This window comes from Marmota monax, unplaced genomic scaffold, assembly GCF_021218885.2.
Source record: "Marmota monax isolate L192 unplaced genomic scaffold, Marmota_monax_Labrador192_F-V1.1 WCK01_AAM20220418_F8-fsc00001, whole genome shotgun sequence".
NCBI lineage: Eukaryota > Metazoa > Chordata > Mammalia > Rodentia > Sciuridae > Marmota > Marmota monax.
In genome coordinates this window covers 47,117,669-47,142,363 of record NW_026693777.1, presented here as the reverse complement: position 1 = coordinate 47,142,363, position 24,695 = coordinate 47,117,669, and the positions used below count along the sequence as shown (strand labels likewise).

Here is a 24,695-nt window from a genome sequence, read left to right as displayed (position 1 = left end):
TTGAGTGCTTTTTAAATTACAGGCATTGGAAATGTCTATCCTGACTACTCGCTTCACTCTCTTAATAAATTTGAAAATAAACCTAGTTTCATCCTAATCCTACCTGAAAACTTGATGGCATCTGGTCCCACATATGAATACTCATCTAAAACAACATGAATAAATGAGCAACAGAAATCTTAAATATATAGTTATATAGGAACTATCTTTATCCAAAAGAAACATCTAGAAACTAACTTTTTAAGTATGAGCACAGTGAAATTAGGTGATTTAATGATTAAGAATAATTGATGACAATAACAGCATAAACAGAACTATCTTTAAGTAAATACAGAAAACATAAGTATTACAGATGAACACTGGATAATTTAGAGATTTTTTTTATTAAATGCATAAAAAGTAGTCCTCAGTTTACAAGTTCAAAATCAGACAAATGTATGTGGGCATATACTTATAAACTGTATCCACCTAAACACTCACTGTAGACACATCTATATTACATGTAGCATTCTGCATATTTACATGATACTTACTGCAGAGTAAACACAAAGTGAACTTGCATCTTTCAGCTCAATACATATTTGATAGTTTCAAAACAAAGGCAACCTTTTTCAACCAATCCCATATTTGTGAAAAATACAGCAAGAATAATTACAAGAGTTCCATGTTTTGTTAGCAAGATATTTGTTATTGAAATACAGATATTTTAGATTTTAATTACCAAGATAACAGTACTTTTGATTTACCATTCACCTTTAAATAGTGGATGCTAATTTATATTTGTTTTGCTCTGTTTAAAAATGTTCAAAACTTAAATAATACAATTCTGAAAGAAGGTTATGGGCCTTGACATTCATTCAATAAACATGATTTAAAACAGAAATTTAATTAATTAACTAGAATTCTATATTTATTTCCTGTCTGCTAGGGTTCAGTTTTAAATCTGATTGTATATTAAAACCAACAATTCAGAATTTATTTCATAAGATTAACCCAAAAGTTACTAGAGAGTTTTTAAACTATTTCACTGCTTATAAATAAATTACTAGATAATCTATACCAGTGGTTCCTTGCATCAGAACTATCTGGGGAGTGCCCTAAAAATACACTGGCTCCTATTGAAACTAATCAGTAAGAACTCAGAATGTATTTTTTTTTCAAGTTCCCAGGCAAAAATGATATGCACCTTAGTACAGGAAACAATGACCTTGGCCACTACACCCATGGTTCTCATCTTTCAAGGTCCATTAGAATCACTGGGGGAAACTAAAAACTAAAAACAAAGCAAAACAAACCAAACAAATAGATTTGCATCAGTAGATTGAGAGTAGTGACCAGGAACTAGCATTTTAAACAACCATTATTACAACAGGTCAAAACCACTCTGACAAACAATGCATAGCCTTTGTCAGAAATCAATAAAGAGTACATTCAGCAATTTAGGTGACATTGTCCTGCAAGCCCTAGTGATGCCCTAGGCAGTTATAGCAAGTGATAGATGGCAACAATTAGCCTTTTCAAATATATTTATTTTTTTTCTTATAAAACTGTATTTCTTTTCATTTATTTCTTGTACGACATTTTTTCTTTTCCATGTATTTGATAGCGATGGCAATAAGGCTTGAGCCCAATTTTGTTTAGTTTTTCAAATATAGAAAAGTTTTGAAAAAATCTTTTCAGTCATCTCTGGCTATTTGTGACCATACAGATTTTGAAGGTAGGTGGCTATTTTTTCTGACCAGCTAGACTTAGGAGCCACAAAATTTCAGAAATTAGGATATTTATATTCTTAGGTTAAAGTCAAGTGAATTGTGAGACTATAATTCATTCATCAAAGAAGGCTCTTTCAAACAAATTACTTAAACCTCCAAACAGACCAGTTCTTAACACCCAACTTAAATCTACTGCTTTCTATATCATTAGCCTGATATGTGATCAGAGGTAGTGGTTCCAGCTTACCAAAAATGTAATGTGGATTATAAAAGATACGCATTCTCTGACTGGAGACCAGTTACATGTTAAATAATACTAAAACAAAAGTATAATACACTATCAATTTCAAGCAATGAAACTTCATAATATTTCCCTCACATAATAAGTTCCCACATATAACATCAGAAAACAATTCTAGAAAACACTAAATGTTTCATGTTGCCTCTTTTGTGAAGGTATTTACTAATTTTCCACCAATCCTAACATTATCTATAAAGTAGGTAGTTGTACTTTTCATTCTATTTGAGATTTAAAAGCACAGAAACTATATCTCACTATCTAATGACTAAGTATAAATCCATAGGGGCATTTGAGTGTATGATATCTCTATCATCCCTGCCAAACTTTAGGAATGATGTAATCTATTGTGAACCCCAAAGATACATAAAGCAACAACAAAAATAAGCGAGACTATATGGTTATAGAAGAATCTATCTGGCATCTTGCTCACCTAGCCTATGCCTAAGGTGCTATTATTCCCTGTGCATATACTTTTCCACTATGTTCTTCACAAAGGCTTATATTATCTTTTCCAGGGGCATGTGTGATTAAAGAACTGGTCATTTTTCTTAACTAAACAATGAAAAGGCAATAATCAAAATCAGTGTTTCATTGCCAGAAAGGCATATCATCTCATAAAATAAGAAACTAAACTTGTAAATCTACAATCAAGAAGCTTAAAAATTCATATAATTTTGAACTACTTAAGAGTCTAGACTCCCATAATAATCAAAGCATTTTTCAGTTTACAAATGACAGAAGGCCAAACTGATGAATTATAAAATTAGCAAAACAAAAGTTGAAAGTTACATATAAATATCAAAACCAAGTGACATTATGTCTACTACTAAGAAAGAAAGGCTTCTTAAATGGCTTAAACAAGATATGGAGACACAGCGAACCTGGGATGAAGATTTCAAAACATAACACAAAGGTATAAGGCACTATATGAACCTCACTCCATACTTAGGTCATCTTAAATCCAAAGAGTATAGAATACATGAAGAAAACACACAAAAACACAATTTTTCATGCCCTTTTAGCTGGTTTGGCTGTTAACTGCTTTTCTCTTTCAAATTCTTTTTCTCGTTGCTGCTCCCTTTCCAACTCTTCTTTCTGCCTCTTCTGCTGCAGTTTAAGTGCCCTTTTCTGTGTCAAAGAAAAGGGTTATAGATTATGATCTAATTCAAAAGTAATGATACTTTGAGGTAATCAATACATACTAATACATTTCAAATTTAATTTTAAGATTTATTCTAGGTAACTCAAGGTCTCCTTAATTAAAAAAAAAATTTTTACTACAAATTCTTATTAAATGATAATTGCAGCTGCATATCCAGAGAATATGAGCCTGTCTGCCAAGTTATTAGAAAAGAAGCTCAGAGAGAGATTTTTAAAATGACAAGTTTTAAAAGAAAACAATGTACTATGACTTATCTATATTACTATACATGCAAGAATAAAAAGTCAACACACGAATACTGAAGAAAAATAAACTTTAAACTTGTATTTTTCAACTTACCTTTAATTTTGATGTCTTTTCATGGAGCATCAGCATCTCCTTCCTTATGTTCACCAACTTGGCATGATAGTGTTTAGCTTCAGTGAACTTAACATGGAAAAGTAAATGAAAAGTTAAAATATGAGTGAAATATCAAAATGGATCAATAGATCAATGCCTAAATTATAGTTCATTCTTCTTAAAGAGGTCGATTTTTTTAGAGCCTTAATTATGTCCATATTTCAAGTTCCAAAAAATAAATTTTATTTAAAACATTAGCAGGATTTGAAAAATACTTGATTAAGTTCAGATTGACAAAAACAAATCATAAAACAGACCTTTATATTTAAGTGGGTAGAGCTAGCATTTTGCTTTAAAAACATGAAATGATTCTTTTAGAAATGTAAAACACTATAAAAGAGAGAGCAAGCTATGGTACATAGGACAGCTTAATTGATGCACTGCTCATCAGGAAAACCCAAGCTATTACCAGAGATCACTGGGAGAACTATGGACAAGTTTGATCATGTTCCTTGGGCTTTTGAGGTCAGACCAAGCAAAAGAGCCTCTGCAAGGATACCGTGCTTCCCCAGGAATTATAAGCACATGCTTTCCATCTCAGCCAGTCTGCAAAGCCTAAACCAAGTCTTATGACAGGAGAATGTGGGAGGATGATGCAGGACTACATAGGTGGGAGAGAAGAACACTTTATTCTCAGATAATGCAACAGAATCAGAAAAAAGGAGAGAAGTATCCATAGATACATCTGCAACTTTACTGTAGCTGCAAATAAAAATCACAATCTGACAAGATCTAGAGCTTCCAGACCACCCCCCCTCTCAATTCCTTCCACTTTTCAATTCCTAGATGACAATTAAAACTAATCTTGGATGAGAGAGGAAAAAAGAAGAAAACTCAGTTTCTATCCCTTCAGACTGAGGCAATGGTACTGCATCCTCTTAGTTCACTGGTGCAATAAATACCCATTCAAATGCAACTTGAACTCAGCCAGGAACACAAAAGTTGGTCAGTGTAACCTGGCTTACCCCCTTCACAAGATGTCACAAACTACTGAACAGAAGACTATTTAATACAACAAGCCTCTCTCGGTCCCATCGTAGAGAATATGGACTTTGGTTTGGATTGTTCTGCAAGGAAAACATCAGTGAACTCCATCTTCCCAATAAAAAGTCTGCTTTTTGAGGTACGTATGGATCTCTACCAGATATATAAAACATGCAAACCAAGCTATTTCTGATGTTCAAGGGGAAAAAAAGGGAACAACAAGTTTCTTGTTTTTGCTACTTACCTTTACTTAAAATAAAGAATATCAGTTCTCTTCAAAAAACAACAGAGTTAATGGGCTTGGTGGCACACACCTGTTATCCCAGTGGCTGGGGAGGCTGAAGCAGGAGTATCACAAGTTCAAAGCCAGCCTCAGCAAAAGCAAGAAACTAAGCAACTCAGTGAGACCCTGTCTCTAAATAAAATACAAAATAGGGCTGGGGATGTAGCTCAGTGGTTGAGTGCCCCTGAGTTCAATTCCTGGTACCCTCCTCCCAACAGAAAAAAACTACAGAGTTGCTGATGAAATTCAATTATTCAATTATTTGAAAGATCTAATAAATCATTCTTGAAGTATTCATTTTAGCCATGGTATTAATTTACTATAGTATTACACATATGCCATATAATTAAACAAAATGCTAATTTAAGAAACCAGGTAATTGATAGAGACTGTATTTTCCTTAATGGGAAAAACCCTAAAAGTTCTTTACTTTGGACTGGGGCTATAGCTCAATGGCAGATCACTTGTCTCACATGTGGGAGGTACTGGGTTTGATCCTCAGCACCATATAAAAATAAAAATAAAATAAAATAAAGGCATACTGTCCATCTACAACAACAACAAAAAAATTTTAAGTAATTGCATTTCATTTTTTAAAAAGCTCCTTACTCTTTAGTTTCTAAGTCTTCAATTATGGTCTGTCACTAAGTCATAGGTTTTGAACTATCCTATGACAGAGGCGATCCCTCCCTGGAGAACTCTCGGCTCCAGGGTATTGATTTGAGATTGCCCAGTTGCTATAGTGATGCCCTATTCAAAGGAAGATTTTGTACCAGTCACAGAATTTATTGTTCTTAACCCTGGGTTCAAATGCCAGCTTCCCAGGGGGTAGAGAATTATGGGTGCAGGCTGGCAAGTTTTAATTGGGCTGTTTATACCTTCAACTTCAGTTCTGTTTATCTTGAAGAAACTTTCTCACAATAAATCCTTTTAATGTTTAAACCTACATAATAAACATGCCAAGCAAGGTCAGTCTTCCTCCATCCGAGGTTGGCTGAACCACCAGGCCCTGGTTTTTTTTCTGTTTGTGTATTTGACTGTCTTTTCTTCATCCCCTCATCAACTGCTCAGTAAGCCTTGAATAAACTGTCATGCAGATTGAGACAATGAGAAAATATAATTAAGACTTAGAAATAAGTTCAATTTCACAAGTTCAATATTACAAAAGATATTAAGAATGGAAATTCCAGCAAAGCAAAGTTTCCTGTTAAAAAGACAAATTCTTGGGTTGGGGTTGTAACTCAGTGGGAAAGACCTTGCCTCGCACATATGAGGCACTGAGTTCAATCCTCAGCACCATATAAAAAATACATAAAGATACTGTGTACATTACGACCTAAAAATATTTTTAAAAAGGACAAATTCTAAAAATACATCAAGAAAAAGAAACTTCACATCAATATTCCTGATGAACACATATGCAAAAATTCTTAATAAAATCCTGGCAAATTGCATACAAAAACATATTAAAAAGATGGTGCACCATGATCAAATGGGGTTCATCCCAGGGAATGCAAGATTGGTTCAACATATGGAAATCAATAAGCGTAATTCATCACATCAATAAATACAAGAATCACATGATTATCTTAACAGATGCAGAAAAAGCATTTGACAAAATACAGCATTCATTCACATTCAAAACACTAGAAAAACTAGAGAGAGTAGGAACATACCTCAACATTGTAAAAGCTATATACATGCTAAACACAAGGCCAACATCATTATAAATGGAGAAAAAATCGAAAGCATTCCCTTTAAAAACTGGAACAAGAGGAATGCCCTCTTTTACCATTCCTATTCAACACAGTCCTGGAAACACTAGCCAGAGCAATCAGACAGAAGAAAGAAATTAAAGGGATACAAACAGGAAAGGAAAATCTCAAACTATTCCTATTTGCCAATGTGATTCTATATCTAAAAGACCCAAAAGAACTCCACTAGAAAACTTCTAGAACCCATAAATGAATTCAGCAAACTATCAGGATATAAAATTAACACCCATAAACAAATTCATTCTTACACATCACTGATGAATCAACTGAAAATGAAATTAGGAAAAATAACCCAATCACAATAGCCTCAAAAACATTATTTGGAAATCAATCTAACAAAAGAGGTGAAAGGCTTCTATAATGAAAACTACAGAATCTAAAGAAAGAAATTGAAGAAGACATTAAAAGATGAAAAGATCTCTCATGTTCTTGGATAGGCATAATTAATATTGTCAAAATGGCCATACTACCAAATGGCTATACAGATTTAATGCAATTCCTATTAAGGTTCTGATGACATTCTTCATAGAAATAGAAAATGCGATCATGAAATTAATTTGGAAAAATAAGACCCAGAATAGCCAAAACAATCCTCGGAAAGAAAAGTGAAGCAGAAAGCATCACAATTACCAGAACTTAAGTTATACTACAGAACCATAGTAACAAAAATGGCATGGTATTGGCACCAAAACAGATACATAGACCAATGGTACAGAATAGAAGACACAAAAACAAACCCACATAAATATGGTTATCTCATACTAGACAAAGGCACCAAAAACATACATTGGAGAAGATAACCTCTTCAACAAATGGTGCTGGGAAAACTGAAATCCATATGTAACAAAATGAATTTAGAACCCTATCCCTCAACCTACACAAAATTCAACTCAAAGTGGATCCAAGACCCAGGCATTAGGCTAGAGACCCCGTGCCTGATAGAAGAAAAAGTAGGTCCAACTCTCCAACATGCTGGCTTAGGAACCAAATTCCTCATTAAAACTCCTAAAGTCCAAGAAGTAAAATTAAGAATCAATAAATGGGATGGTATCAAATTAAAAAGTTTCTTCATAGCAAAGGAAACAATCAAGAACATGAACAGAGAGCCTACAGAATGGGAGAAAATCTTTGCCACGTGCACCTCAGAGCATTAACCTCCAGGATATATAATGAACTAAAAAACTTAACACTAAGGGCTGGGGTTGTATCTCAGTGATACAGCACTTGCCTCACATGCGTTAGGCACTGGGTTTGATCCTCAGCACCACATAAAATAAATAAATAAAGATATTGTGTCCATCTACAACTAAAAAATATATATATTAAAAAAAGAAAAAAAAAAAAAAAAACTTAACCCCAGAAAACTAAATAACCCAATCAAAAAATGGGCTAAGGAACTGAACAGATACTTCACAGAAGAAGAAATACAATCAGTCAACAAATATATGAAAAAATGTTCAACATCACTAGCAATTACAGAAATGCAAATTAAAACTACACTGATATTTCATCTCACTCCAGTTAGAATGGCAATTATCAAGAATTCAAGCAACAATAAATGTTGGCAAGGATGTGGGGGGGAAGTACACTAATTTGGTGGAAGTCCAAATTGATACACTCACTCTGGAAAGCAGTATGGAAATTCCTCAAAAAACTTGGAATGAAACCACCATTTGACCCAGTTATCCCACTCCTTGGTATATACCCAAAGGACTTAAAATCAGCATACTACAGTGACCCAGCCACATCAATGTTTATAGCAACTCAATTCACAATAGCTAAGCTATGGAACCAAACTAGGTGCCCTTCAACAGATGAATGATAAAGAAAATGTGGTATATATACACAATGGAATATTACTCAGCCATAAAGAAAAATGAAATTATGGCATTTGTAGGCAAATGGATGGAACTGGAGACTATAATGCTGAGTAAAAGAAGCCAATCCCAAAAAAACAAAGGCTGAAGGTTCTCTCTGGTGTGTGGATGCTGACTCATAATAAGCTGGGGGGAGGATGGTGTTCACCAGATTGGACAGGGCAGAACAGGGGCAAGGAAAGGGGATGGGAATGGGAAAGACAGTAGAGTCAATCAGACATAACTTTCCTATGTTCATATATGAATATATGACCAATATAACTCCACATCATGTACAATCATAAAAATGGGAAGTTATATTCCATGTATAATATGGTATATCAAAATACATTCTACTATCATGTAAACTAAAAAGAATAAATAAATTTTTTTTTTAAAAAAAGACAAATGCTAAACTCTAGACAGGTGCTTTAACCAAAAGCCACGAAGCCCAAATTATAAACTTTAAAAATGCATAAGTTAAAATCCTAAACATATATAAGTACATTCTAAGTACATACCTGAGTGAATAAACTTAAGCTTGTTTTTGGAGACAGGGTCTCACTAAGTGGTTTAAAGCCTCACTAAGTTGATGAGGCTGCCTTTGAACTTGTAATCCTCTGCCTCAGCCTCCCAAGCCACTGGAATTTCAGTTGTGCACAGATGTGCACCACCACACAGACCTAGCTATTTCTAAAACAATGTATAGTTGAGTTATATCAACAAAAATCACACTCACCAAAGCATTAATATCCAGCATAGAATGACATTCTTTAAATTTTGAAATCTCTTGTTCCAATGTATCTAATAACACAACTTGGTTCTGTCTGAAACAAAAGCACATAGCCAAAATAAACTTTACATATTTTAAGTGGTAGTTCTTCAGAGGAAATAATATTCATTTTGGTTAATGCTAAAGTTTAGAATTAAGTAGAAATGCATTCCCCCCAAGGCTTATTTGGTTTAGCATCATCTGTTTCAACATAATATTATAAAGGCACACTGATAACTAATGTGTCTATATTCTTGCTTCAACTGCAGACTCTAATAACTAAAATAATCAAATCATTTAAAAGTATTTTCAATTCTTTTTATTGTCCTGAAAAAAAAAAATAAGCTTTTTATAATATTTTCCCCAAGAAACTCAATATCTTACATACTTTAAAACAGCAACATTCCCATGAAGGAAATGAGGAGCACTAACTTTTCTGATTAGAGGTGGGAAGGATGCAGTACCAAGGAATAAGTTCAAAAAGATGAATAAGTAGCAAGTTGAAAAAAAAAAGCACAGAACTAGGATTGCAACCTTATCCCTACCAATAGCTACTTGTGTGGCTTTGGGGATTCAGCTTATTTTTCTGGATATATATCATCTCATTTCTAAAGAGAGGTCAGAACAGATGACTTCTAAGGTTCCTCATTAAAATTTTGATTCAAATCCTATTGAGGAAGAGAAGCAAACTTCTCTAATATTTCTCTCCAAGTGGATCAATGGAAGAGTCACAGGAATAAGTGACATTAAGTGATATTTTAAAAAGAAATATGATATGATTTGTCTGAAAAACTGGGCTAAATAGAGTAATGATGAAAAAGAGAATAGGCCAGAGGTCACAGATGGTGAAATACAGAACATGGAACAGGAAAACTCAGTAAGTCAACCATATTAGATAAGTAGAACAGCAAAAACAGGACGTTACAACTGAAAACATTAAAGAAATATCAATATAACCCAAAACTTCCGTATGATAAATTGATGAACCTCTAGCCAGATCAAACAGGAAAAAAAGACATAAATTAATGGTATCATTAATACTAATACTTTTAATGTCACTAATACTCCCATGACATTAAAAGGATAATGAAGGAATACTTCCAAGAATTCTATACCCACAAATTTAATAACTTGGATGGAGTAGACTAAGTCCTTGACACAAACTACCAAAACTCACATCAAAAGAAACAGAAAATCTAAGTAGGCCTATATTTGTTAGAAAAGGTGAATTAATATTGATTCCAATAAGATAAAATGAAATAAAAGTACCAGGGCCAGTTAAATTCATTGGTGATTTCTACCAAACAATTAAAGTAAGATTTCAGGACATGAGGCTACTATACACTCAGCTGCTTACCAGCAATGAAACTGAAATTTAAAAAACAATACCACTTGTAAAATATTCCCTCTCTCCAATGAAATACTTAGGTATGAATCTTAAAATATATATATATATATATATATATATACACACACACACACATACACACACACACACACACACATATATATATACACACACAGAATGAAAAAAGTATAAAACTCTTTTGAAAAAAATCAAAGATTCAAATAATGGAGAAATATTCCAAGTACATGGACTAAATGACAATATTTTTTATTCTAATTTATTACATATGACAGCAGAATGCATTATAATTCATATTACATATAGAGAGCACAATGTTTCATTCTCTGGTTGAATACAAAGTATATTCACACCATTCATGTCTTCATACATGTACTTAGGGTAATGATGTCCATCTCATTTTTAAGATGTCAATTCTTCCCAACTTAATCTAGAAAGTTAATACAATCCCAATCAAAGTTATTTAGTAGCTGTCAATAAACTAATTCTACATTTCACATGGAAAGGCAAAGACCTAAAATAGTCAACACAATACTGGGGGGAAAAAAAAGTCAGGAGACTTACACTATTCAATCTCAAGATTCACTATAAAGCTACAGAAATCAAAACAGCATAGTGTTAGCAAAGTAAAAGACACACTGACCAATGGATCAAACTAAGAAGCCCTTATATTGACCCAAATAAATATAATCAACTGCTCTTTGACAAAGAAACAGTTTCAGTACAATGGGGAAAGAATAGTCTTTTCAACAAATGGTGCTAAATCAATTGACTGTCCACATGTAAAGAAATAAATCTGGTCACAGATTTAAAACCACTCACAAAAATTAACTCAAAATGGATCATAGATCGAAATATAAAATGCAAACTTAAAACTTCTAGAAGAAAATGTAGGTTTAGGTGACTTTGTTTTGTTGATAAGTTTTTAAATACGATACCAAAGCATGATCCATGAAAGAAAAACTGATATCAGACTTTATTCAAATTAAAAACCTCTACTCTGCCAAAGAAACTATTAAGAGAATGAAAAGACAAACCATGGACTTGAAGAAAACATCTGAAATATAAAGGACTAGTATCAAAAATAAACAAAAACTCCTAAAACTCAACAATAAGAAAGAAAAAATTTTCACTAACAAAGATCTGAATAGACACCTGTTGTATTAAAAGAATTTGTCTGACCTTTGTACCAAGTTCCAAGCATAGTTCTGAAAATCTTTGAAATTCCCAAGTGATAAAAATGTCTTTGTTATCCATGAGCTTCTTGACTCATACCTCTTATGCCAATGAGGTAGCTCTATAGCAGACCTCTTAGAGCTTCAAGAGGAGGGCTGGACGTGCTAGAAATACCGACCATGTGATTTAGAGGGTTGGAGCTTTGAGCCATGTGATATCAGCCCAGAGAAGGAAGGAAGGAAATTAGAGATTGAATTTGATTAGGTTGTCAATGATTCAATCCAGTATGCCTACATAATAAAACCACAATAGAACCTTGTAACACTTAAGGCTCAGTAGAGATTCCTGGTTAGTGAACATAGATGTGCCTTGGGTGGTGGTGGGGAGGAAGTTCTGACATGCCCTAATTTCACTAGGAAAAAGCACAGAAAGAAGCTCTGTGTTTGGATCCTACCCAGACCTGGCCATTGCATCTTCCTTTGGTTAATCCTGATCTGCATTCTTTATGATAATACCTTAAGTAGAGTGCCTTCTGGATCCATAATCTAGGCACTCAAGGAGGAGGCCCCACTGTAAAGGAGAGGGAAGGAGAGGGAAGGAGAGAGAAGGAGACGAGAAAGGAAAGGTGGAAGGCACCAGAGACTCAAATGGAATAAATTAAACTCCATGTATGTTTAATTATGTCAAAATTAACCCAATTATTATATATAATTATAATGCACCAGTAATAGAATTTAAAAAAAAAAAAAGAGGAAGAAGTAGTTTACCTAAAATACAATAGAGCAGAAAAGATGACTGAACCTCAATTCCTTTGAAGCTTTGTACAATCCGTGGTAAATATGTTGGAAATGACTGTGATGCCTGATGCAGTGTCTAAGGAAGGATTCTTTGAAAGAAAAGCTATTTCTATTGAAGGTCCAAGCATGGATTATCTCAAATGAAGCTCCCCAAAGGCCATTCAAAATTGCACTATGATGCAATTACCCATTGTTAGCTACAAAATAAACTTAATTTTTATCAACCACTACTTTTTCCCTCACCTTTCTAGGCCTTGGTTTCTATGGTGACGAGGCTTAGCAAAGGTTTGATGGCAGAGCCAGGACTAGTACTACATTTGTACCTAGAACAAATTTCACTACTTATGAAGATGTAGGAAAAAGCAGCAGCTACTAGAAAACATTTCTCTTAAATTTGCTTACCATTCTGTAACACTCAACAAGTTTAACAAATACTAACTCATCATATTCAATAGTTAACTCTACCACTATTTGTGTAAACTCTTCCAAGCTATTTAACTTTTCTGAGCCTCAGATTCCTGAATCCTAAATGGGAATAATATTAAATATTTCATAAAGTTAATGTGAGAATTAATTAAGACATGGTAAACAAAGAGCTGGGCATATAGAACATATACAGTAGTAACAGAGTAGCTGATTTTATCATCATCGTCATCTTCTTCTTCTGGGTGTCTATGAAGATAAGTGGGGTTATTCAAAACATTTCACTTTAGTCAATGTTAAACTCTGCAATTAAACCTTGATTCCCAACTTCCTTTAAGTAAAATGTTACCTAGATATATTTTGTTTGCAGATATATTTTGTCTTAACCTTCCCTTCAGTCCATCATAATTTATACAATTTATGACTTTTTGTAATGAGGCCTGATTGGCATCAAAATACAAGGCATTCCATGCATAAGGGATAAAAATTCTCCCTTGAGACTAGCAGAAAACTGAGAATGTTGCCAACTTCCTAACTACAGCAGTGTGCTACATGTCACAGAACACCACTTTTATATCCATTTAGCATCATAAAGCCAAGAATCAACATTATTTATTAAAAATGAGAAAACAGGCAGGTTGATTATTCCTCTTCGTTTGCCATAATAAAGTATTCTGAAATAATTTTTAAAAGGGTAGGCCTTACAGCATAAGCAGTTCATAGCAAAATTAAAGTTCACCACCACAGAAAGAAATGACAGACAAGCCAACCAGGGCAATCCAGAAAGATTCTGACGCAGAATGAGGCAAAAGCTAATTAAGTTTGTCATTTCTGGGTGAGAGTAACTACAGAGTGTATATTTTTGTATATTGATTGCACTCTGTGGGTTCTATTCTACATTATTCTGATCTTTTTTTAGCACATAATACAATCCTTTATTTACAATTTACTAGGAACGAAACAGGTCATCTCAAAAAAAGATGTTTAAGGATCTCTGGAAAATATTCAAACCAGCCAATGAAAATATCAAAATGACAAAAAAAAAAAGTATAACTTTTGTGGATGCAAATTTTCACCTCTACTCAGTAATAGGTGGATACCCACCCTGCGACACTCTCCAGTAGGCAATACGTTCATAAAATAATGATAAAACACCTAAACTAATCACAGAAATTAGATAAGATTTTGGGGTACTTCTTAGAGGAAATTAAACATTTTAGAGTATTCATTTTACTTTTCATATTCAGATTACTATGTACTCATGAAAGATATAGAAATACTAAATTATTATTAAATATTACAAAATATTATACCTTAATACTATATGCCTACACCAGAAAGGAAATGGGTGCATATCTGGTTGCTTGTTTGCTTACGTGAGTTCCTGGAGGGCTTGTTTTGATCTCTGCAGATCTGGCAAGTAGTGAGAAAGCAATCCTTCTGCCAGTTGCTCCACTGCTTTGTCTTCTACAGTCAAGTCCTCTATTAACCCTTCATCTGGAGAAGTGGCACTTAAACCTGTGCCCAAACAAAATTCAAATTTAGGAAACTTTTAAATTGTCACAGTACTAAAAAAGGTTGAGGAGTCACAGGTAAGGAGGGAAGGAGGCCTGCTGTGGAGCTGAGAGCACATACCCACTCTCCTTAACACAGGTGTTCTTCTTTCCTTTTAGAATCATTGGTTTAAAATGAGAAGAAAAAGTGAAAGGATCACTTTATTCAAATTATACCCTAAAAGCATTGATAAATTAATATTAAACACTGAAACATCTTTCTTCAATCATAGTCTACAATCATAATATCTCTAGAATACATATATTGTAACACATTACTTATCACATATCTCTAAGTACAGTTTTTATCAGATTTGAATTTTGGCAAGATAAAGGAAAACAATATGCTGTCATAGTCAAAATAAGCTTTTAGAAAATCAAAATAATTTGGTGTCAACATACCTTATATATAATCAGAGATATGATAAATTATTGTATAATGGTGTATTAAGAATTGTAATGAAAAATAAATAAATAGAAAAAAAGAAAATCAAAATAAATTTGTACGGTTTTTACTTTAATTCTGAGAAACACATGAACAAACTTTAGAATTCTCAATACAAGACAACAACAGAAAGAACTAAATAGAAGCTGAAACACAACACATTTATCTATATCCATATATCTAGTGAGAAAAGAGGAGCACTAGGCATATAGTGCCACTTATGTACCTTTAGATGCAAAAATTAATCAATTGTATCTGGCAAATAGTTACATTGCTTAAAGTTTGATTATAATAACAGAACAAACAGTAACTTTAATACAGAAAACATCAATATTACAAATGAACAGATAAAAACATTCAAATAAGGATATTTCAAATTTAAGGCATAGGAACTAATTCACTTCCCTTACAATTTATACATGTTAACTCATAGGACTACTTCTTCTACCCCAATCTTCTGGTTATTTATGGACAAATCTGTTATTCATGTTTTTATACATATTGAGCCACTAAGTTCCAGATATTTTATTGTGAGAAATTAAAGAAAGTGTCCTTACCTATCTATGCAAGAAATATTTACTGAATATCTATGCCTTCTACTACTTTCTGAAATTTCAACAATAAATAAGATAAATCCACTTTCCTGAAAGGGCATAATACAGAGAAGTCATAGAGTATGACAAGTGCCATGACAAAAGGAAATATGGGCAATTGATCTGAGGCTTAAGGAATGGATGTCACTCCAAAGTTTCTTACAGAGCATGCATATTAGTCTTTCTATCATGAATAAAATACAACTCAAACTGTTCTACTTTTCTCTTAAAATATATGTCTTATATATGTCTTTCTATAGCAACACATACTGATCTACTCATTCTTTTTTTATTCTTTTTTTTTATTAGCTACACATGACATTACAATGATCTTGGCAATTCATACATTTTACTCATTCTTTTTAACAGAATAGAATTCTACCAAAATTTGTTTAACCAGTTCCTCATGGATGGATTATTTAGGTTAGTTTTACCTTTTGTCATTTAAAACAATGCTATAGTAAGTGTCCTAGCTAAATCTCTGCATATCTGTGTAATACTTTTTGTAGGATAAATTCTTAGAAGCAGACAATTAAAAGGTTTATGCACTTTTGAAACAATGCAAACCCCCTCCTAGGAGATGGCATCAATTTACACTCCCACCAACAATCAATCTTCTGGTGAACTATTTCCAAATGGGTAGAATTCTATGAAAGGTAGAAGGAATGCAATATGGGTAAAGGAAAGGTGGGAATATAGGATTGCTCTGGAAAGGGAAGAGGGTGTGAGGTGTCAAGAGCATGAGGCATACACAGCATAGTAAGCTGTAATACAATGTGACCAGCCTGTGAGGGTCCTTTAGTGCCAAGTTAATAAGTAGTGAATAGCCATTTAAAGATTCTAGGCAAGGGAATGACATGATTGGAGCTTTATCTTGGAACAGTGATGGAACAGTACTGGGAAAGACAGGTTGAAATAGTATTGAGAGTGCTTACAACTCTGAGTAAACTTACAACTGCTGAGTAAAGGATGAAAATACAGAAGAGATGGAAATTTTATAGTAGAACCCCCAACATCAAAGAGGGGGGAAACAAGACTGCAAAGAGTTGAGAGCAATTTCAAGTGATAGTAACCTGGCAACATTAACAGGATCAGACATGCAACATGCACAATATCTATGCATGTTGTATGTGAGATTAGTGCAAAACAACCATGTCAAAGTATCCATCAGAGAAGCAAGTGAGTTAGGAGATGGGCCCAAGTTGTAAACATATACCACAAAAATAAAGTCATATTTATAGAAGTGACTTATGAAGGTGTGAAGACTAGTAGATCACTGAGTAAAAGTATGAGCAGTAAAGTGCCAAGAGCACTACTTTGGGGCAATCTCCTCATTTCTGGAAAAGGAGTTATTTTTTAAAGGTAGATCCAAATCCCTACAACCTTTCTCTTCTAGGGTCCCTTACATGAATTAAAGAACACAAACGCTTTGAGTGCCTATTTCTCAATTCCCCCAAGGATGATGACACATAAACAGCAGCAGTCTGGATGCACAGCAAGTTCATTCAACTTTTGGGTATTTATGCTTAAATCTCCCCTAGAATTCGGGTTTAAAAGGCTGCTGGAGGAATGGAGATGAATAACGTCACCAAGCAAGGTGGAATATTCGTAAGTGGCCAATAGTTAATAACTCTCTGAATTATAAATCGATCGAACACCTTTTGTGACAAGTTCATTCCTAACCCCTAGCCTTCTGACAAATAACCAACAACGTGCCAGAGTCAACACAAACTTAAAATGATTTCGCCATCAAACGCCAGTAGCTGCACCCCAACACACAGCTTCCCCTCCGGACTTTGGTTCCCGCCCATTCCGCTAGGCAGCAGGACCAGAGTCCTCGCGGCCGCAACTGCAGATAGCTGTTGATTCCCTCCGAGCGGCTCCGGCGTCCCACCCACTCGGGTCCCGGCTCCTCGGACTCGCAGGGGCAGCTGGTCCAGCCGACACCACGTACCCGGCGTCGGCTCACTGGCCTCCAAGACGTCAGGGGGCCCGGCCAGGACCCCGTCCGGGGGCGGTGGCCCAGGGACGCTCATGTCCCTCCCGCTGGGCAAAGGGAAGGGGCAGTGGGGTGGACGATCAGATACAAGTACGAATCCAGCCCCTCTAGCTTCCTGTCGGACAGAAGCGGCAGTCGCACACGGAAATGACGGAGGCGGAAGACAGTGGCGTCGGACACGTGACCGCGGGTCAGAAGCCCCGGCTCCTACGTCGGTGGTGACGTAGTACTCTGGCCCATAACGCAGGGCTGGAGGCGCTGCTTAGGGCTATGACGTGCTGTAGGTGGGGGACTTAGGGGAGGCCGTGGCCGGTTTGGGTTGTTTCTAGGTGGATTACGAAGACCGGAAGAGCGTAACCCTTGTTAGAAGCGGAGGAATAGTTGGGTTTTGTTCACTGAGGTTTGGTAGAAAGAAGAACGTACTTCTCCCTGAGGGCAGACCCTCTCTGCACGGTGTGTGCACTAAGGAAGAACCTTAAGAATAGGGACTGCGTGCATTCCCTGCGATTTGAGGGGTTAAAAAAAAATCGGTTCCTGGTTTTCAGCTATAATAACAAGTTATTGTGTAATTCACTCCAAATATCTGAATACCTAAGAATGAACTAGGCACTATGGAGGGCTTAAAAAAAAAAAAAAGTAAAAGTCCTTGTTCCTGTTCACCAGGAATTTATACTTTACCACTTATTCATAGTAAGCGAACAAAACATTAAAGTGCTGAATTATGTGGAACAGAGCTAGAGCACTGTGAAGGCAGTAGCGATTGTGTGTTCATTTTCTATGGCTGCTGTAATAAATGACCACAGACTAAATTAAAAACAACACAAATTTACTATCTTACTATTATGCAACAACCCAATCCCAGTGTATAAGAACTGGCCCCACACTACCATGAGACCCACAAGGCTCCACTTTAATGAAAGTTTTTGCCACCTCCCAGGGCACCAACCTGAAGACCAAAACCTTTTAACATAAGAGCTTTTGGGGGACATTTCAAAGCCAAACTATAGCAAAAGTGGAAATCTTGGGGTGAGGGCATTTATTCAACCTATCAAAGATACATGGTTGTGTAGTACACAATTGAGGAGGGGAAAACTAGAGAAAATGTAAATAAGGGAAGTGGGATTTAAGGCACACCTTGAAAAACAGGTAAAAAGTCTGCAGAAAAAAAAAACTAATGAAGTGTTGGAAATTGGGGACACTAAGTGTAGTTAAATTTTTCTTCAAATTCAAGGATCTTGGGACACTATCTTTGGGGGAAAGTAAAATCAACACAGATAAAATGGTTAGAAGATCCTAATGCATAGTCTGTTAAGCCAAAAGAATTTAAAAAGACAAAAAAGCACTAAACATAATCATATAGCTCTGAATAAGTTCAAAGAAACAATATCCAGGGACAGTTAAACACTATATACTCACAGCAAAATAAGGGCATTTTATTTTAAGGACGTTGAAATTCAACTAAGAGCAAATGTAATGCAATAAATACATCAAAATTGTTAACCCACCTTTTAGCTTTTTGCTGTTTTCTTTAAATTTTCCTGTGTTCTTTATGTCTAATAACCTAAAGGGAAAAGGTAGGTAAGAGATTCAAATAAAGAAACCTTAATCTGTTAATATTTTCTATTCCTTTTATGGATCAGATGCCCTATATTTATAATGTTTTAGGATTTGATAAAATCTCCCATTTTGACCTACTTCTCCACCCTCTTCTTCATTTCCCCCAAACTGAAGAAAGAATGTGGGTGTAAGCAAAAGATTTGAGTGAGACAGAAGGACTAGGACTGCAGAGAAGAGATAGGAAGGGGGGTGGAGTTACACAGATAAAAGTTGTTACAGCCCATGCCCTTGTGCTTCCAAGGGATTAAAGTGTTGAAAATACATGCAGTGTGATGCCCTTTCAAAATAATAAAAAGAAAACAAGGGATAGGTAGAAAATCAAAGGGATGGGGCACCAAATAAAAGAGTTTACCATTTTGTCTCTTGTTAACAGATCTGAAAAGATGATATTTTCTCAAGTAATTTTAACTACTTTTATATCTACATGAGAAATATTCTTTCACATTAGCAAAGTGCTAAAATACTTCCACCCACTGCAACTCTGCTACACTTCTCATCATCTCTTCCTTGCATTATGTAACAAACATATTTCCCATGGATTGTTACACCAATACTTTCTCCTAACTCTGCCACCAAAAAATTTTGTAAAATATATGAAAAGCCAAAAGCAATGGCTTTTTAAATTTTCAGAAAATGAACACAATTACTAGAAACATTTTACATATGAAAATATGTCACATTTCTTGCAAACTTGTATTTTTCAAATAATGTAGTTTATTGAAATTCAACCTTTTTTATGTTATGTAAATGTCACTATAGATATTGTATCAGGTGCTGATTCAGCCAGGGCAGGCTAGAGCATGCTCAGTAATAACAGAACATTAACACACATGTCCATTTTATGAAGTGTTCTGTTCCGCAAAGACTTTACTCAGAAGCACATCTCACAGCCTCCACCTTAAAGAACACCCTTAGTCATTGCTATGGCAAGAAACATGGTAAATCTCATGCTAACTCTTGAAGATTTCAACCTAGGATGAGATGTCATATTTCATTGCTCACACCAGTCACATGGCCACACCCAACATGGCATTCAGGAAGTATAATTCTACCATGTTCTCAGAAAGGGGGAAAACCAAAATGGGGAGAGAACTGATGACTACCACAGGTGCCAGTGATTAGAGACTTTCTTCTGAAGGTATTCTGTAGAGGAAAGGAGGGCACTGTGGTATAATTTTTAGCACTCTTTATTTTTTTATTTTTGCTGTTTTTTTTTAAATTTATTTAATCTAATTTGTTATCTGTGACAGCATAATGCATTTCAATTCATAGTACACATATACAGCACAATTTTTCATGTCTCTGGGTGTACACAAAGTAGAGACATAGCATTTGTGTCTTCATACATGTACTTAGGGTAATGATGTCCATCTCCTTCCACCGTCTTTTCTACCCCTCTGCCCCTACCTTTCCCTCTCTCCTCTTTGCCCTATCTAAAGTTCTTCCATTCTTCCCATGCTCCCCCCATCACCTCATATCAGAGAAAACATTCAGCATTTGGTTTTTTGGGATTGGCTTACTTCACTTGGCATTATATTCTCCAACTCCATCCATTTACCTACAAATGCCATGATTATATTCTCTTTTAATGCTGAGTAATATTCCATTGTGATTATATGCCACAGTTTCTCTATCCATTCATCTATTGAAGGGCATCTAGGTTGGTTCCACAATTTAGCTATTGGGAATTCTGCTGCTATAAACATTGATGTGGCTGTGTCACTATACTATGCTGTTTTTAAGTCCTCTGAGTATAAATCGAGGAGTGGGATAGCTGGTCAAATGGTGGTTCCATTGCAAGTTTTCCATTGATATTGAACATTTTTTCATACATTTGTTGACTGATTGTATATCATCTTCTAAGAAGTGTCTGTCCATTTCCTTGGCATATTTATTAATTGGGTTATTTGTTTTTTTGGTACTAAGATTTTTGAGTTCTTTATATATCCTAGAGATTAGTGCTCTATCTGATGTGGGTGTGGTAAAAGTTTGCTTTCATTCTGTATGCTCTCTATTCACCTCACTGATTATTTCTTTTGGTGAGAAGCAGCTTTTTAGTTTGAATCCATCCCATTTATTGCTTCTTGATTTTATTGCTTGTGCTATAGGAGTCTTATTAAGGAAGTCGGAGCCTAATCCAACATAATGAAGATTTGGGCCTACTTTTTCTTCTACTAGAGTCTCTAATTTAATTCCTAGGTCTTTGATCCACTTTGAGTTGAGTTTTGTGCATGGTGAGAGATAGGGGCTTAATTTCATTTTGTTACATATGGTTTTCCAGTTTTCCCAGCACCATTTGTTGAAGACACTAGCCTTTCTCCAATACATGTTTGTAGTACCTTTGTCTAATGTGAGATAAGATAACTGTATTTATGAGGGTTTGTCTCTGTGTCTGCTATTCTGTACCATTGGTCTACAAGTCTATTTTGGTAGATACTCTTTATTTTTAAGGGACATTTTAAATTTACAATAAATTAAACAGGAAGTACAAAGTTCTATATATCCCCTAACACCCCCACACACACCTACACACAACTCCCTCACTATCAACTTTTCTCCCCAGATGGATATATTTGTTACAAGCAATGAACTGACATTGATTCACCATTATCAACCAAAGTCCATAGTTAACATTAGGGTTCCTTCTTGTATTTTCTATGGGTTTTGACAAATGTATAATTGCATGTGTCCATCATTGTCCTATCATTCAGAATAGCTTTGCTACTCTAAAATCCACTCTTTATATCCCTATTTCTCCCTGCTAATCTCTGGCAACTAGGCATCTTTTCTCATTGGTTTTTTATTTATTTATTTATTTGTTTGTTTGTCTATTTTGTTAACAGGGATTGAACCCAGAGCACTTAATTACTGAACCATATCCCCACCCTTTTTTATTTTTTGTTTTGAGACAGAGTCCCACTAAATTGCTTAGGGCCTAGCTAATTTGCTGAGGCTGACTTTGAACTTGCAATTCTCCTGCCTCAGCCTCCAGAGTTACTGAGATTACAGGCCTTTGCCTCCCCACTCATCTTGACCAGGATCTTTTCATTGTCTCCATAGTTTTGCCTTTTCCAGAATGTTATATAGTCATACAGAACATAGTTTTTTCAGACTGGCTACTTCCATGTAGTATATGCATTTAATTTTCCCTCATATTTTATCATGACTTGATAGCTCATACATTTTTTGTGCTGATTAATATTCCATTGTAGTGTTATGGGGAGCCACTTCAGAAAACACTGAATTCAAATCAATGAGAACTTTATTTACCTGGCCAGGGACTATCAACCATCCATAGAGACTGAAGCTCTGTGGGAGAGCAGCAACTTCCTGACCTGTATCCTGGGAACTTAAAGATGAAAACCACAACTCAGAGGCTTTCCTTAGTGTCATGCAAGCAAGCCAATCACAGAAGCTAGAAAAAAAAGCGGTCAACTTTGCAACTCAGTTAACCACATCTTGGGTCTGAGCAGATGTTAGACAACTATCCTGAGTTCAACAGGTAGTTAGCAGGGATGACAATCTATTTCAAAATCTTGGGTCACCAAGACCACCATATCCTGGGTTGAGTACATTTTGTGGGGTACAAAGTACAGAAAACAATATAGTATAAGATCTATTTCAAAATCTTGGGTCACCAAGACCACCATATCCTGGGTTGAGTACATTTTGTGTGGTACAAAGTGCAGAAAACAATATAGTATAAGAAAACAGCTTGTATTTCAGTTTCTCAGAAACAGCTCTTGTAACTGTTTTTTTATAGAAGGCAGCCAAATGAAGTCTTAGGCTTGTTTATGACAGTTCTTGCTTTATGATTGTCATATCTCACTTATCAGAATCTTATATCTATAATCTATGTTTTTTTACTAATCTATAACCTGTAACTTACACTCTGTTTTTAAAATATTTTTTAGTTGTAGTTGGACACAATACATTTATTTTATTTATTTATTTTTATGTAGTGCCAAGGATGGAAACCAGGGCCTTGCACATGCTAGGCAAGTGCTCTACCACTGAGCCACAACCCCAGCCCTATAACTTACACTCTTATTGATTGTATTTATCAGTTCACACTATAGTAGGAATGTCCCAGTTTACACATTTACTTACTGACAGACAACTTGATTGCTTCCAGGTTTTGGCAGTTATGAATAAAGATGCTATAAACACTCGTGTGCAGGCTTTAGTGTGAATGTAAGTTTTCAAATCAGTCATACAAAGACGTGAGGTTTCTGCGTTGTAGGATAAGAGCGTGTATAGTTTTCTAAGAAATTGCCAAACGGTCTTCCAAAATGATGATGCCATTTTGCATTCCCACCCATGGTGAATAAGAGTTCCTGTTGCCCTACATCCTCCCTAGCATGTGGTGTCATCAGAATTTTGGGTCTTGCCCATTGTGTGATGTGTAATGTTATTTCATTGTTGTTTAAATTTGTGGTACCCTAATGACATATGATGTTAAACATCTTTTCATATGCTTATTTGCCATCTACCTACCTTCTTCAATGAGGTGTCAGTTTAAATCTTTTGTCTGTTTTTTAAATCAAATCAGTTTTGTTTTGTTGTTGAGTTTTTAGATTGCCTTGTATATTCTGAATAATAGCCCTTTATCAGACATGTCTTTTGCAAACATTTTCTCCTTGTTTGTGGCCTGTCTTCTCATTCTCTTGACTGCTTTTTTTAAATAAACTTGTAAAGGGAACTTAGGACTTTATCTCCATGAAAAGAAGGCAGATTCTCAAATCTCCCAAAAGAGCATCTGATCAGTTTGGACATTTATAGTTAGCACATGTTTGCAGTATGTAACAGTGGAAATAGCAAAGGATGTTATGTTAAAAAATCTGTTTCAAGCCCAGTTAAAGTCATCATTAGCTATATTAATTAGGATGTTTTGGTTGCAGGTAAAGAAGTTCTAACACGCCTAAGCAAAACAAGGAATTTATTGATTCACTGAAATTGAGAGTTAAGGAAGAGTTGATTTGGCTTCAGGGATTGCTCTATGCATTCCCTTAAACAAAACCAGCAATCTCTTGCTATCTCTTTATTCCATTCTCCACCCTGATTTCCTATCTAAAGGCTTTATTCCATCAGCTCTCTCAGTGTGATGGGAAAATAGCCCCAGGATTTGATGGTGCTTTCACCCATACACCAATCTCTACATCTAGAAGAGGAATATAAAGGACCCTGATGGGCAAGTGTGGGTCTTGCATATCAGAGAGAAGCAGAACCCCTTGATTGAAAATCCTGCTAGGAATTATGGAAAGGTATGGGTGGGATGGGGAACATTGTTCATAACTTAAAGGAAAATCTGAGTCCTATTACTAAAAGGAGGAAGAAATTGACCCAACCAAACCCACAGATACTACTATATTGATTATACAATTTTATTCAAGTTACTTAACTTTGAGTCTCTATTTTTTGATCAGTAAAAGAGGCATGGTAATGCTAACATTAGACCAGTTACTTGCCATAGTTCTTGTGA

General features: G+C 35.2%; 1 protein-coding gene across 2 annotated transcripts; it reads right to left on the bottom strand.

Annotated features, from left to right (window-relative positions):
* Window positions 1-364: 364 nt before the first annotated feature.
* On the bottom strand, window positions 365-17,728 carry Bloc1s6 (biogenesis of lysosomal organelles complex 1 subunit 6). Of its 2 annotated transcripts, none has more exons than XM_046461449.2 (5): window positions 17,552-17,728; window positions 14,383-14,524; window positions 9,212-9,299; window positions 3,515-3,601; window positions 365-3,141 (listed from the first exon to the last, which is right to left on the bottom strand). In XM_046461449.2, exons 1-5 carry the CDS (start codon window positions 17,631-17,633, stop codon window positions 3,022-3,024), a joined length of 519 nt encoding a protein of 172 aa, XP_046317405.1. In that variant the 5' UTR covers window positions 17,634-17,728; the 3' UTR covers window positions 365-3,021. The 2 variants fall into 2 exon arrangements, with proteins under 2 accessions (XP_046317405.1, XP_046317406.1); XM_046461450.2 differs by lacking the exon at window positions 17,552-17,728 and adding an exon at window positions 17,325-17,535 and having other exon boundaries at window positions 14,383-14,537.
* Between the last annotated feature and the right edge of the window lie 6,967 nt (window positions 17,729-24,695).

Coding starts and splice junctions, on each gene's coding strand:
- Bloc1s6 (XM_046461450.2), bottom strand. CDS start 17,408: ATGGGCGGGAACCAAAGTCCGGAGGGGAAGCTGTGTGTTGGGGTGCAG. Junction 9,300..14,382: donor CAAGCCCTCCAGGAACTCAC/GTAAGCAAACAA, acceptor CTTTTGTTTCAG/ACAGAACCAAGTTGTGTTAT. Junction 3,602..9,211: donor TGCTGGATATTAATGCTTTG/GTGAGTGTGATT, acceptor TTCCATGTTAAG/TTCACTGAAGCTAAACACTA.